Raw genomic sequence first — 14778 nt, 5'->3', positions numbered from 1 at the left:
AACGTGTTAATGAATACCTTTTTACTATTGATATTGCAGGTAAAATTGTTAACGTCTCCACGGAACGTCTCAAACCAGCCTTTTTACCCAAGGAAATTCCTCTGGATCATCTTGCTGTTTCTTTTCCTGCCACTTCATCCATTCCTTCAGTTTTGCCTTCTCGACCTTTAAGAACATACTGTGGTCCCAAGAAGAAAGTTCGTTTCGCAACGTAGAACGTCGCTGGGGAGGGAGTACTGTGGCAGCCCTTGCGATTTATTCCCCATTTTTAGTTATTTTCTAGTTTCTTTATTTATTTGTTATCAAACTAATTTCAAGCAATTTATGTTTCTTAGATACTAAAAAAAGGAATGTTGTTTATTAAAAAAAGAAATTATTTATTCTTTTGTAAGCTTGATATTAGTAAACACGTATAACTTTACAAAGTCTATTTATTTCATAAGTATAAGATAAATTAGGGAAATCATTCCCATAAGTTGTCGTCAACTATCGCTAGTTGTCGCATCGCGCATATTCGCGTCTACGAACTTCGTAAGACGTGCTTTCGGGACGATAACAAATTTACAAATCAATTGGTGTCGCCGCGTGATATTTATCTCTCGGCTCCGGTAACATAAATGTCGTAGCTTCGTGACAACTCGCCGGGATAACGCGCGAACCAATTAAAACGGCCAGTCGAGCGCAATGACGACGAACGATGCGAACCGACATGCCGGTGGATCGAAATATGCGAGGTACGTAACGTGTAGGGCGATCAATAAATTATTCACGCGGAGAAAATATTCCATTTATTTCGGAGCAAGTCATTTATTTTCACCGCGCCGAAAAATTATCTGGCTAGTAATCGACGCTTTATGTCATTTTTCTAAGTTCATTTTCTATGCTCCCGATACTGATCATTCATACGTTTGCGTATATCGCGCTGTCAAAAGAAACGTGGCGAACGTTGCGTCGCGCTTATTTGACATTTATTTAACTTTCGTATTTTTCATAGCAAGAAGGAACGATAAAATTCAGTTTCCTACAAAGTAATTGAGAAAGAATCATTTTAAGGGTGAAATTTATTCTCTCTCCTCCTCTCCCTCTCTCTTATTTTGCTTTTCCTTTCTTTCATTTTTATTGAACATTATTCTTCTATTATGTTTCTATGTTACAGGACGTCGCGAATTGTATAATCAAATAGAGCTACATTTCTTCAATGCGATGAGATTTAATTTCCCTAGTTGGCCCTCATATCTTTCTGCACTTTCCTATATCTTATGTTATTTTAACGTTTCTTGCAAAATAAGTAATTGAAATAATTAAATGCCAGTTCGATACTGAGATCACTTTAATTTTTTTAAATAAGACAATATAATTTTTTAGTATAAATTAATTCCATTAATTTTATTTTCATATGAAGTATAAAATGAGATTTTTCATAGTAGTGTACAATTCTATAAGCTTACTATATTGTAACAGATATATATATATATATATATAAGTGTGTGTGTGTGTGTGTGTGTGTGTGTGTGTAATGCAATTTTTTGAATTGATATTAAATAAATATATTGTAAATTTTTAATATTGATAAATGTAAAGAGCATTTTAAAATATACTTGGAATCGAGTATTATATATATACATTTAGATTTTGAAGTAAATAATACTTTTGTAAATTATTAAATTACATGTGATTTTCTTATAAGTTTTGCAAAAATTTTACTGTGAATAAGAATTTAATTATAAAATTTTATATTTCCCTATAGATAATATTGCAGATGAACAGATATATCTAATACATATTATGTAATTTTTAAAGGTAGACAAGTATGAACTAGTAAATGCTTCATGGCTGGAGGCAGGAACAACAGCAAGCAAAATGGAAATTTAGACAAAACACATCAGTGGCAATGCCATGATAATCTTAACTCCTCTAGAACATTCGAGCCCTCTCAGAGTAATGAATTCAAAAAGCGGAAGAGTGCGGCATATCTTCGCACTAGTGTCAAAAATATCAGCTTATTGCAAGATAACATTCTGAAGTAAGAAAACTTTATATTGTTTAACAAATATTGATACATTAATTATGTCATAACATGCCTGATACAAAACATTATATATTTAAAGTTGAAAACATTGTATAATACATTAGACCATCTGATATATATTAGTGAATGATTTTGGAAATTGTGTGTGTGTGTGTGTACGCGCGCGTGCGTGTCTCTGTGTGTGTGTATGTGTGTTTACATGTGTATACCTTTTTAATTCATTCCATCCTTTTTTGCACAGATTTATCTGTTATATTTTTTGTGTCAACATTCAAATTTTATTCATGATTATTTTATACACAAAGTATACACAAAATAAAATTAACATCTAAAGAGAAACAAATGCATTAGAATTTAAGGTGACAAGACTCAAGAATTATTTTTTATTGTAGAATATTTACGGATTCTTTGCATTGTGATCTTAATATAATACATGGTTACAAAATAATACGTATAAATGAGTGTATTGTTAAAACAAGATCGCCATGCTTGTATCAAGTTCTTAAGCCTTATTTTGTTTACACTAACAAAACGATCGATTGCATTCTTGATAAAGCCGGACTTTTTCATCAGATTGAAGGTTTTGTAAGGTATTGTTATACAATGTTAATTACTTGTATATACAAAAACAGTATAATTTAAAAGGGATATCATGATTGAATCATATCTGTTTGCATGCATCTTACCTAAAGCAACTTTTCCTCTTTTAAAAGTTACAGTCAAAATACAACTCTGCATGTTTTTTCTTCTAGATAAATTGTATTTTTATTCAGTTTTTTATTTTCACAAGTTTGTACATTTTTTCTTCTAACTTTTTTCAAATAGAAAAGAACTGTTTGTTTAAATCATTAGATATAATAATTAGTATAATTCAAAAATTTCTGTCATTATTTGTTGTGTATTTATAATAACAAATGAAAACAGAATAATTTTTATTTCTATTATTTTTAATATTGTATAAAATTTATCACATTTATGATTTTTTTTATTTTAAATAGAACAAAAATAAGTGCAATATGTTATCATATTTTCTATCTAGAAAAAAGGGACCAATCTTTTGTAACAAGTCTTGTGCTATGGGCAATTTATGCATATAATTATAATTGTAAATATTGATGTATTAATTTGTCGTGCATGTGCCATTAAGCATGCTAAATTATCTTTGTTGTATTAATAGCAATTAATTGAATTTTTTAATTATATGGAAGAAGACACATTATTATTTATTTGTTTAGCTCAAATATTGTACGCTATTAATATTACGTATTTGTTTATTGCAGGCTTCTCTATAGTAATCTGGACTTTACTCAAGAAGAGCAGTTGTTGGTAAAAATAATTTTGAATACAAATTACAAATGCCAGTCTTTAAATGAATTTGGTGACAATTCATCTGATATTGACAATAGGTTAGATTTATAAATAAAGTTATGTAATACAATTTAGATTCTTGATTTTGAAGGCTAATAATTTTCATTTAATCAATTAGAGTCTTCCATTTTCTTGTTAAGAACTACAGTAAAGTTAATATTTTACGAATGCTATAATTCTTTTTTGTCGCATTTCATACATTTATATTATTTACAGAATATTCGAGAAATGTCTGACGTTAAACTGTGACACACATCAGCATCTGCAAAACGTAAAAGATTATGCTGTAACGAATGCGAGTTCTACTGCATCAGAAATGGCTGATTCCGGTTTAGAGACAGGTTCGATAAGTCCACACGATAATACATCAGAGAATTCGACGGACTTGGAGGTGACGCAAGCGGCAGAGTACACTTCTTCTGCTAATGATGATGATTCGGATCGGATACGTATCGAGCGAGTACGCAACAAAAGCCATCATAAGACGCTTTTGTACGATGAATCCTGCGAGTCACTTGATAATAATAGTTATCAGAAAAACACCGCAACTCAATCTGTGTCGAGCAATCATGGTGTAACATACTTGGAAACGGATCGTCAGCTTGCGGACACGTCGGATAACGTTCAGGAGGCGAAATTGAATGCTGAGGAGATCTTCCAGTATGAAAGTCGGATGTTAAATGAGCCATTCTACGAATCGGACTGTGGTAGCGATGAAAACGAATCTTTTGAATTTATCGAGCCTATCCCTTCGACACGAGATGACCAGAAGGAAACTTCCACAAAGTGTAAAATTGAATGGAAAACGCAATCCGATGCCAAAGAATCGAAAGGCATAACAGCTGAAACGAGCCGAGAATCCGATCATTCTCGTCTCACTGTTAATCCGACTAGTCGTAACATTTCCTCCACGAGTGGATATTATTTCATCGATGCATCTACCTTGAATGACGAAGTGGACATTGTATCTACAAATGTAACGAAGAATCAGTATGGCAACGATAATACATCGCTACCGTATTTGACATTTTCCTCAAGTTACGCGGAATCGGCGAACAAGTCAAATAATGGTGTAGAAGAACAATCTTACAAGTTTACATCACTTAAGACGCTACCTTTGCAAACCGGTCATGAACGAGTGGCAGAATTCGAACGAGAGCTAAAACTCACCGAATATTTGCAATTACTTCCAGAATCCCGTAAAATCAAGCAAGTAGATTTTGTAGGAGGAAAAGATCTTTCGGAGGAAAAGATCGAGACGAGTAAACCGACGGAGAAGGAGTCATTAGCCGTTGAGATCAAAGAGGCGGACAGTGGAGAGAGTGCACATCCTTCACCGTGTCCTGACAACAATACCAAGTTAAACAGTCAAAAGGATGAGAAAATTGAAACGTCGAGCAATATCGAGATAACAGAAAACAAAAATGAGAACGATGATGCTAGTGCGACCATCGAGAACAGGCGACCATCGCTTATCAGAAGAAACACGTTCGAGCTTGACTCTAACGACGAGAAGTTATCCGTTTTGAGACAAGAATATGAACGCAGGCAAGGTAGCCTTATTTTTCAAAGCGCCATTCCACAATACTCCGGACATCGTGTAGATGGAGATTCCATTTGTCACGTACCTTCCGATTCTGTAGCTCCTCCGATTACCGAACCATCGATTACGTTCACTTCTTCCGATGTGCAGGTCGCTATTCACACTCAGCATCCGGTGTCATGTTTACTGGACAGTCGTAAATACGAAATGAATCAAACGCAAACACAACCCAACTACTTACAGTCTAGTCTCAGCAAGTCTTGCGCGGTTTACCCGGTTATTAAAAGCGCCAGCGATAAATCTATCGTTGATTACAGTGTGGATTTAGACGACGCGTCGAATCACTGCAGTAGTAGCTTGCCAGTTACCTTAGATTCGATCTTGGAAAAGGCTACCCGAACAGAGCCTTTAAAGAGAACTAAGCGTGACGAGGCCACACCAATTATCTCTGGTGGTGTTAGCACTTCAGACTACTCAAAACCTTCGGACAGTCCTACGGTGCGACGCAAAACGGAATCCACCCCAATCGTATCGGGCGGCTCGGTGATCATGAACAAGCCTGAAATCAAAGTCAAGTCCTCCAGAATGTCTTCCTCCATGACTGCCTGGGTGGTCGACATGAGCGATTGTAATAAAGAAGAGCCCAAATCTCGAAACTTGCGGAGCATGTCGCAAAGCTTCTCCAATTCCGAAGGTAGCAGAAAACCCACGCAAAAATCAGGCAATCATGAAAAACAAGGTAGTTTAGGTTTTTTTGTCAATCTGAAGGATGTGAAAGATGACGTAGAATCCATTAAACGTGATCACTCGCTCGAAAGGAAGGAACGCGATATTAGCAACAGTAAGCCTTACTGTGAATTTTACGTAGATATTTCCGACAAGAATAATAGTGCCAAAGTCAAATCATCCGGAAAACAAGATGCAAGCGCAAAAAATAATGGTAGTTGTAACGAAGGTGAGAAAAAGAACATCTTCTCCATGTTTATCGAGCTGAACGACACGCACGAGATCGGTAGAGAGGTTGCAGCTCCGACGCATAGGCGAAGTTTTTCGACGGTACCTAATAAATTAACGGATTCTAAGATGGACAACAGCAGTTCTAGAGATGACAGTAGCACTACAGAAGATAATCAGTTGTCGCAAGAACAAAATAAAGAAAAGATAAAACCTAGCGTTTTTATGTTTATAGAATCTGATTCTCCTGTGGTACGAAGACGGACGTTGTCTACTTCGCGACCAACGTTCAAGCGACACTCATGGAATGTAGACAAGACACAACCAAGTAATAATAATGGTAATAGTAATGGTAATAATAATGGCTGCCTAGCAAAAGAACTTATGTTTAGAAGGGAACACAAACGCGCACACAGCGTATCAATAGACGGTCGCAGTATTACAAAACAATCCCAAGCGAAAACGAGCTCGTCTAGTCACTCGCTGAGCGATGCGGCTAAAGCGGATTCTTACAATCATAAGAGTTTCAAAATGCTACAAGAGCGTGAAAAGAATAACTCCAACAATATGGACACATCATCCGAGGATGTATTTGAATTTGATGTGAAGGATACTCCACCAAACTCTCACGTAGAGATTGAAAATGAACAATTGTGCATTAGCGTGAATCATTGCAAATATCGAGAAATAATTCCCGATCAAATGGACAACTTGGAAACCAACGAGACGAAAGCATACGAGGATGAGTTCTCGGAGAATTCCGCTTGGGAAAAGACGTGTACCGAGAGCACGGAAGGTCATACTCGCAAAAGTGAGACATTTGATATCAGTAGCGGCAGCGGACCTTCCCCAGATAGTGACAATCATTATTATGAATTGACCGACTTGTTACATTCAAGTGTTAACGATAAATCGCAACTAGTTGCTATGGGAAACAGCAGTAAGATTTCCGAAACTCGTAAGTCATTGAGCGAAACTATAAAGAAGATCGAATGCGAATTGAAGGAGCCGGAATATAACGACGCAGATCAGACATATGAATACCGTTTGTCGAAGAAAACTGGGAAAACGCCCAGTCGTAATTTAAAAAATATACATTTAGAGCCTGACAAGACTAGTACTTCTAGTTTCGTACGTCTGTCAGATTTAGATAAAACGCCAACGGCTAATCACACATTGGATGTACTAACAGTGAAGGATGACAAAAGCACATATCGAATGAGTAGCAGTATTCCAGAAACGTCGTGGATAGAGAGCAAACTGGCGATGACGAGAAATGGTGGTCAGGTCAAACCAGTCTCGAGGAAGCTCGCTTCTGTTATGAGCACGTCGCTTCCATCCAAGCAGAAGTCCCCGTTGGAGGACTTGACCGGTGATTGCGAAACAGAAGGAATTATTTCCGAATCTGATCTCAGTAGTATGCAAAGCAGTATGGGACGTTCTGGAGCGGGTATGTACACGATCAAAAATTTGTAAGTTTGGATCAATGTAAACGTAAGTGGTAGTATAGATCAAAAATTAAGTTAAAATTGATTACAGAAGGCAGCACGGAAGAAACTGAAACATCAAGCATGGCTGGTGCAAAGCCATATAATAGACTAGGTGAAGATTTATTAAGGATGTTCTTGGAAGAAATCAATCCTGACGTTACAATAGATGTAGCTGGCCGCCATATAAGAGCACATAAATGTATCTTAAGTTCTCGTTGTCAATATTTTGCCGCAATTTTGAGCGGCGGATGGATCGAAAGTGCAGGCAATGTTATTTCTCTTCAAGGGTACGCATTAAAACATAAATATAGCATATATGCTAGAAAATTGTATAATTTGCAACAGAAAAATTGGTTGTTTATATACTTGATATTGGATTTGTTTAATACTTAAAAGGATGCTTTTATAAAACATTTTATATATAATTTATTATGCGATATATTTATATAAATATATTTTGATATTTAAATGATTTTAACTTTATTATATATTATATAAATCTATTAGTATAAATCTCCACATTTTTAGGTATTCTTATAACGCAGTCCATTTTGCGTTATGTCATATCTACAGTGGAGAAAGTAATATACCGGATTCTATAAGTATCGTTGAATTAGCAACATTAGCGGATATGCTGTGCTTGGAAGGTCTTAAAGAAGTTATAGGATACACGCTTAAACTTAAATATTGCCACTTGTTTCATAAGGTAGATATATAAATTTTAAAAATGTATCTCTATCTTAATTTTTTCTTAAAGAAAATAATATCAACATGTGTGCTATAAGAAATCTACAGTTGACTATGATCTTAGATACTTTTGTTAATCTGTTCAATTTTCAAAGAGAACTCATTAACATTATAAGTATGTAATTTTTTGCACTGAAGGACTATGAATTTTAAATCGATATCACACATCTAATTTCATTAATTTATTTGGTCTTGAATACATAAATTTTGATATATATTTTTTAATTGATATATTTGCTTAGAGATTTATTACTTTTTAGCCATGCCAGATATGTGCCGTTGGAGTATTAGAATGTATACCATTGGCGGCAGCATATGGTCTGGATGAAGTGTATCGAAAATCACTTAGGTGGATTACGAAACATTTTGTACGAATATGGCCGTGCAAAGCATTTGCGACTCTTCCGAGAGAACTTATGGAAAAATGTTATCATCAGCATATAGTGCACATGGTATGCAGATAAAAAACTTAATTATATTAAACATAATGTAGATATGTGTAAACGAAGTTGAATAATTTGTTCAATAAAAAATATTTAACATTTTTTAGAAGTGATTAATATTTTTTGTTTTATACTACGATTTTGAAATTATAAAGACTTTATGAGTTTGGGTGTTAGTAAATTTTCGATGTTTTATAAATTTTTTTGTATATTTGCAGTCCACCGACAACGTGCTTCAGACTATGATGGATTGCGATAAACTGTTGGCAACTTTACCAAATGTGCGATGGGCAGAACCGGTATTCCGGATGGTATCGAATTTGTTGGAGACGTCAGTAAAATTTCTGTCAGAAAATTTCGCAGGTGTTTTGGGAAACGACACTTTTCAATTGCTTGGCCGTGAGCTAACATGGAACATTAGTCGTTTAGAAGATCATTTTCTAACAGCTGTGGAACAATTACCGCCTGAACAAGCGTGCAAAAGTTATTCAAAATTGAATAAAATGCTACTCGCATCGCAGACGGATGATTTTCAAAGCAAAATTAAATGGGGACCGTTGTTCATTGATTTTCTACATAAACTTCAAGGACGTGTGGAAAAATGCTTGGTTCGTGATGCCGCGCGTGCCGCAAGAACTACCACGTGGTTGAAAATGGATCTGGAACTTCGCAGAAGAATACAGGAGCTAGCTTGTCTTGTAATCTTGCCTCACGAAACTTCGAAACGTCTATCCAGACATTCGAACTTCTTAAAGGCAAGTATTATCTTCTTTTAAAAAGAATCTTTAATGACTAACTTGATACCATTACTCCTTCATATCCACATTATTTTTTTCTAATGATAAATTATATTTTATATAAAGGAATCTCGTACACCGCAGAACCGTTCGACGATAACCCGCAGCGTAGATTTAAAACGTGTAAAAATGGTAATCTCGGAACACAATGACAAAACATTAAAGCCGACGCCATCATCTAAGCAAACTAAGAAAGTTTTATGCAAACCCAAAACAGATCCACTTCAGCGTAAAATGCAAGAAGATAAACATATTACTTCTGAAACTATTAGGCCAAAATCATGGCCCAATAAAATAGAGGTATGTTTAAAATTTTTACAATATTTAAAACTATAATTTTTCGCAACTTTACATTACTATTATTATACATGTCAAGAAAATTATACATGAATTATTATACATGTCAAGAAAAATAATTTATTGAATTTGTTAAATTTAGCATACTTTCATAATTAAATGGAAATCGAGAAAACTAATATTGTTAATATATTTACTTAACATAATATTTTTTACTACAGAATAATTTCAATTAATTAAATTTATTGTTAAAATAAAATTGTTAATAAAGTTGTCAATATAAATTTAGGTAAAATCAAGATATTTGGAACCAAGAAATAAGCCTGTTCCAAAGGAAAACGTGCCCATACATCATGACAAAATTGTGCAACAACGACGCAAAATTATGATTTCCTCATCTGACTCGTCACGCACTTCTAGCCCAGCAATGAAACGTGCGATAGATAAAAAACCATTGTCCAAAATAAAATTACCAGTTAAGAAAGATGTAAAAGCTCTATCATCAGACAGTTTAACAGATGCAAACGCAAGTCAAACTGGCAATAAAAAAGATTTGATTAGCAAAAGTTGTGCTATCACAAGACCCGAATCGCCTTCTTTTAAACAAAAAACCACTGACATAGGTTTATCAATCGATTCTTTGGAGACCAAGAGCAAGCCAGTTATTGTAAAAAAGAAAGTTAACAAAATGGATACATCTATGTCTACCGATAGTCTTATGACAGAGATAACGACGACTCCGAAATCAAATATGTCCAATAAATTGTCGCCTACTTTAGCAAAAGCGAACAAAACGCAAACTTATGACAGGTGAGATAGAATTTGATATATCTATCATGTTAATTTCAACGATTTGAAAAATTAGTTTGCTATAATTCTACTGACTATTGTGTGATTTTATTTCGAATTATATATATATTAGTAATCAGATTTGTTAATCTATAAACGATAGGTTGAAAAAAAGTTCGCCACCAACACAGCAAAAGAGTCCATTGACGATCACTAAGAGGTCTCCGAGATCGTTGGAAAGCTCTACCGCTGCCAGTCGTAGTAGAGCTGCTGCTATCAGTAGCACATATCATGGTTCACCGAGTTTACGCAGAAACTTGTTAGATGCTGCGAGGACGCCGGACGTTCCTAGTAAACCGGTAAATATGGTAACTCCTCTCAAGATGCGACAAGTCATGCAAGCAAACATTCCTTCCAACGTGAGAAGAGAAAGGAAGGAAATTCAAAATTCGCATGGCTCTGACAGCTCCAGCAAAAAATCCTCCCCGAAGTCTAGTATAGGTGGTAAGATGAGCAAGTCAGTGATCACCAGCAAAAGAATTGTTAGTGGTAAAGTTGACGACAAGATTAAAAAGTGCCATAATGTGGAGGCGCAAAGGCAACCTACAGTAGGTTCGAGATCGGGTACGTTTCTCAAAGATGAACCTACGATACTTAAGAAAGTAGACATTAAATCATCACAAATTAATACTTAATGCTATTAATGGCTGAAAAATACTATCGATAGGATATGTATTGTCGACGCGATTTATTTCTGCTAATAGTATTATCAGCAAAATTATTTCCTTAAATCATCTAAAATCACATCATAATAATAAAACATAGAGATAAAAATATTGACAATTAAAATCATTTCTTCAAACATATACACAGTTTTATATAAATATAATTGTCTTTTTCTATGGAAGCATATACTCGAAATTATTATTATTGTTACTTTAACATTTGTGATTAGGTTATCATAAATGTTTTATAATTGTATATTAATAGTATATATTAATATACTGTATATGTATTTCCAGTTTATGTCCCAAATATTTAATTTAAAAAACTCGTCGACAATGCAAATTGGATATGCATAATAAATTATGATTAATGGAGAACTGTCGCTAGAGTAACTGCGAACGTGATAATTCCAACAGAGGAATCATATTATATGTAAGATAGCAAAATATAATTTTAATTTAAAGGAGCCTGGAATTCTCGTTAAAAAATATACTTAAGCTGCATTTACAAGTTAAATAGAAAAATATGCTACGATTATCTTGTGACGCTAGAGACTGTTATTTAAATATGATAGAACAATTTTCAAATATTAAGTAATAATTTTTCATGTTTCCTGCTTTTCTAACATGATAATACAGGTCGTAAAATCTCATTTTAAGAAATTAAATATACGATTTAGCTTTGAAAAGTGTATATTTCTGTATGTGTGCGCGCACACACATATACAGCCAAATTATGAAATATGAACAAAGATTATACATGTATCTTAAAAATGTTTTCCAAGGGAAAGTTTGTTCGAAAACAGAAATTTGTAACCTGTGAGCTGCATCTTTCTTGGATTACTATATTGCACAATTAAAATAAGCGAAGATCTCATATACATGCATACATGCACACTAGTAGCAGCAGATAAAAAAATTATGAACAGATATGTACTTAAATGAACAAAATCTTGGTTTGTGTGCCACGTGTACATACACATACACAACACACATACATAACATACACATTAATGTTTCATAGTACTGGACATACAATATCTCATAATCCATAGATAAAAAACGAGGCCAGTAAAAGAATTATTATGTTTAGACAGCTCTTCCATCTTACAACATAAATATGTCATATCAATTAGAATTACTTTTTAGTAACCAAATAACGGTTTTATTAGACGCTGTTTAACTATAACTAATTAAAGTTGCCATTGTATAAACTAATTCCAAATGCAAGCAAAAAAATTATATCTTTTTTGTTTGCAGTTATTTATCGATGAATTGTCCGTAACTAATATATTTATTTGTTAAATTTTTATCTATTTTGCAACGTACATTTTTATGCAATATTTATATCTAGTCATTTGTATATTTTAAAGATTTACTTTTTTGTGTAATGTTAATAAATATGTCGATATAAGTTGTGTTTGTTATTATAGAATCTATTATTCATTAAGTATTCATTATTATGGAATATTAACGTTTATGGGAAAAAATTATTTGTATGATATACTATCGTGAAGAAAGAAATAGCAATATTTTTTTATAATAAATTTCAACATTGGAAAAATTATAAGATTGTGAAAATTCTAAAATTTATCGAAAGTATTGCTATCTTTTTGTTCACGTATAATAATGTGTAAGTAAATATATTTTAAACTCTATATAGGACATAGTAAATTAACGCACATATATATATATACATATTTACAATTCTCGATTAAAAAAAAATCAAACATCCAATAACGTCCCTCTAGGTCTTGCTCGTTTTGAATCTGCTTCAGTAGATGGTATAGCTTTTCGTTTATTCATACCTTTTCTCTCCAACTGTTTTTCTATGATACGTGCATTGTTTGCATAAGAGTCAGCAACTTCCCTCTAAAATTACAATTTTTTATACAAAATGTTTTATTAAAAATAATAAAGAATAGAAATTCAGATGCATTATAAATAGAAGCAATAGGCAAATATAAATATATTGTATATCTAAAATAATTAGATTAGAAATTTTAATATTTAATTTTTATTTATTTCATTCATTGCTATAGATCTACCATAATACTCTTCGTATTACTCCTTAAATTTTCTGAATAACTTATAAATTTGAAATTGCTTGGTATGTATGTACAATAGAAATATAATGTAATACAATTGACATACAGCTTCAATTTCATCCTCTTCTTCATCGATTGTAGATACAGTAACCGAACTAAATTTGCCCATATTTTTGGTATGTTTTGTAACCATTATTTTTTTAGGTTTCTCAATGGCCACTTGATTATAAATATCTGTCATAGGACCTTCCCCAGAACTTTTTATTACTGAATCTTTTACTACGAATACTATATTTGCTCCTGGATCATGTTTATAATACAGCAATAAGCCACATCTGTCGAATAGATAAGACAATTATATAAATTACTTTTTCATGCAAGATATTTTTTCAATGTTTATATATCAAAATCATTCATATATCCCAAAAGGTGATTTTTGGCGATTATTTGCTACATGTACCAAACTGTACCAGAACCAATGAGATATGAGTAAACTTTTATCTTATTGGTTCTGGTACAAATTGATACATGTACCAAACAATCGCCAAAAATCACTTAAAATAAATACAAAAATTACAACATGTACACATTTTCAATGCAACAATAAAAAATATAGTGCACGAATAAATGTAAATTCATACTTTTTACACTTTTGCCTGTATTGTTTTTCAATTCCCTCTAAACGTTTAAGAAATACAATCTCGTCTCGTTCTGAAGTCATTTTGTGAGCGTGCTTACTGCCATCGATTACTCTTGCTCCATCTCTTTTTCTTAATGGTAATTTTTCAATGGCACAATCTATAAATAAATAGTCGTAAAATTTTCAAATTTAAATTTTCCTTTTTATATATGCAACAAAAATGTTAAATATAAATTACTTTTTTAAAAACCAATAGTTATAATACTAACCTAAAATTAATGTCATCTGACCACATATGCAATAATAAATGTGCAACGGTTTCTCCTCGCTGTATTCTTCCTGATCTTTTGTATCAGAGCATATAATGCTCCTCGATACTACTTTTGGCATATTTATCCAATTGTTTGTTTGTTTGTTTTTTTTTCTTTTCAAATTTATACACACGCACGCACACACGACAAAATGCTCTCACAGTTCTCAAATCAGAGATGAATCGATGTGTTCCGAAACTAATAGAAAAAGGTTTCCAACATTTTGTCCCTAAATGTTCCAATGGCTACGTTCAGAAAACACAAGTGATCAGTGAGCGGTCAGTGATTATTGGTCCTTACTGTTAGATCTCTAAATTTAGACCAATTATATTAGCGAATTACTCAACTGTTGTGCAATGGTTGTGTTTTCTGAACGTAGCCAATGGCTGCGTTCAGCAGAAAAAGCAGCTTTGCAACTGTTGTAAAATTCTTCAACACGATTGGTTCCTGCTCTTGGTTCTTGTTAGATCTAAACGTATAAACCAGTGGCTGAACACAGCCATGGTTATGTAAACAATAAGGACCAATAATCACTGACCGCTCATTGATCACTTGTATTTTCTGAACATAACCAATGATTAGTGATCCATAATTATT

At 33.3% G+C, this 14778-nt stretch overlaps 2 protein-coding genes across 4 annotated transcripts; one reads left to right on the top strand and one right to left on the bottom strand.

Annotated features, from left to right (window-relative positions):
- The first annotated feature begins 515 nt into the window (after window positions 1-515).
- LOC105832635 lies at window positions 516-13331 on the top strand. Of its 3 annotated transcripts, none has more exons than XM_028193698.2 (12): window positions 517-734; window positions 1805-2023; window positions 2422-2619; window positions 3310-3435; window positions 3614-7344; window positions 7434-7671; window positions 7913-8090; window positions 8392-8583; window positions 8793-9329; window positions 9438-9671; window positions 9958-10478; window positions 10621-13331. In XM_028193698.2, exons 2-12 carry the CDS (start codon window positions 1830-1832, stop codon window positions 11150-11152), a joined length of 6681 nt encoding a protein of 2226 aa, XP_028049499.2. In that variant the 5' UTR covers window positions 517-734; window positions 1805-1829; the 3' UTR covers window positions 11153-13331. The 3 variants fall into 3 exon arrangements, with proteins under 3 accessions (XP_028049500.2, XP_028049499.2, XP_028049498.2); XM_028193697.2 differs by having other exon boundaries at window positions 1801-2023; XM_028193699.2 differs by lacking the exon at window positions 2422-2619 and having other exon boundaries at window positions 516-734; window positions 1801-2023; window positions 10621-12889.
- LOC105832636 (UPF0428 protein CXorf56 homolog) lies at window positions 11912-14371 on the bottom strand. Its single transcript, XM_012673764.3, has 4 exons — window positions 14140-14371; window positions 13872-14028; window positions 13337-13565; window positions 11912-13054 (listed from the first exon to the last, which is right to left on the bottom strand). Exons 1-4 carry the CDS (start codon window positions 14258-14260, stop codon window positions 12908-12910), a joined length of 654 nt encoding a protein of 217 aa, XP_012529218.1. The 5' UTR covers window positions 14261-14371; the 3' UTR covers window positions 11912-12907.
- Between the last annotated feature and the right edge of the window lie 407 nt (window positions 14372-14778).

Source organism: Monomorium pharaonis, chromosome 10, assembly GCF_013373865.1.
Source record: "Monomorium pharaonis isolate MP-MQ-018 chromosome 10, ASM1337386v2, whole genome shotgun sequence".
In the NCBI taxonomy this organism is placed as follows: domain Eukaryota; kingdom Metazoa; phylum Arthropoda; class Insecta; order Hymenoptera; family Formicidae; genus Monomorium; species Monomorium pharaonis.
The sequence above is the reverse complement of the archived record's forward strand: the minus strand, read 5'-3'. Positions and strand labels throughout refer to the sequence as shown.

Coding starts and splice junctions, on each gene's coding strand:
- LOC105832635 (XM_028193698.2), top strand. CDS start 1,830: ATGGCTGGAGGCAGGAACAACAGCAAGCAAAATGGAAATTTAGACAAA. Junction 2,620..3,309: donor CAGATTGAAGGTTTTGTAAG/GTATTGTTATAC, acceptor TGTTTATTGCAG/GCTTCTCTATAGTAATCTGG. Junction 8,091..8,391: donor ATTGCCACTTGTTTCATAAG/GTAGATATATAA, acceptor ATTACTTTTTAG/CCATGCCAGATATGTGCCGT.
- LOC105832636 (XM_012673764.3), bottom strand. CDS start 14,260: ATGCCAAAAGTAGTATCGAGGAGCATTATATGCTCTGATACAAAAGAT. Junction 14,029..14,139: donor TCAGATGACATTAATTTTAG/GTTAGTATTATA, acceptor ATTTATTTATAG/ATTGTGCCATTGAAAAATTA. Junction 13,566..13,871: donor TACAGGCAAAAGTGTAAAAA/GTATGAATTTAC, acceptor TCTATTCGACAG/ATGTGGCTTATTGCTGTATT.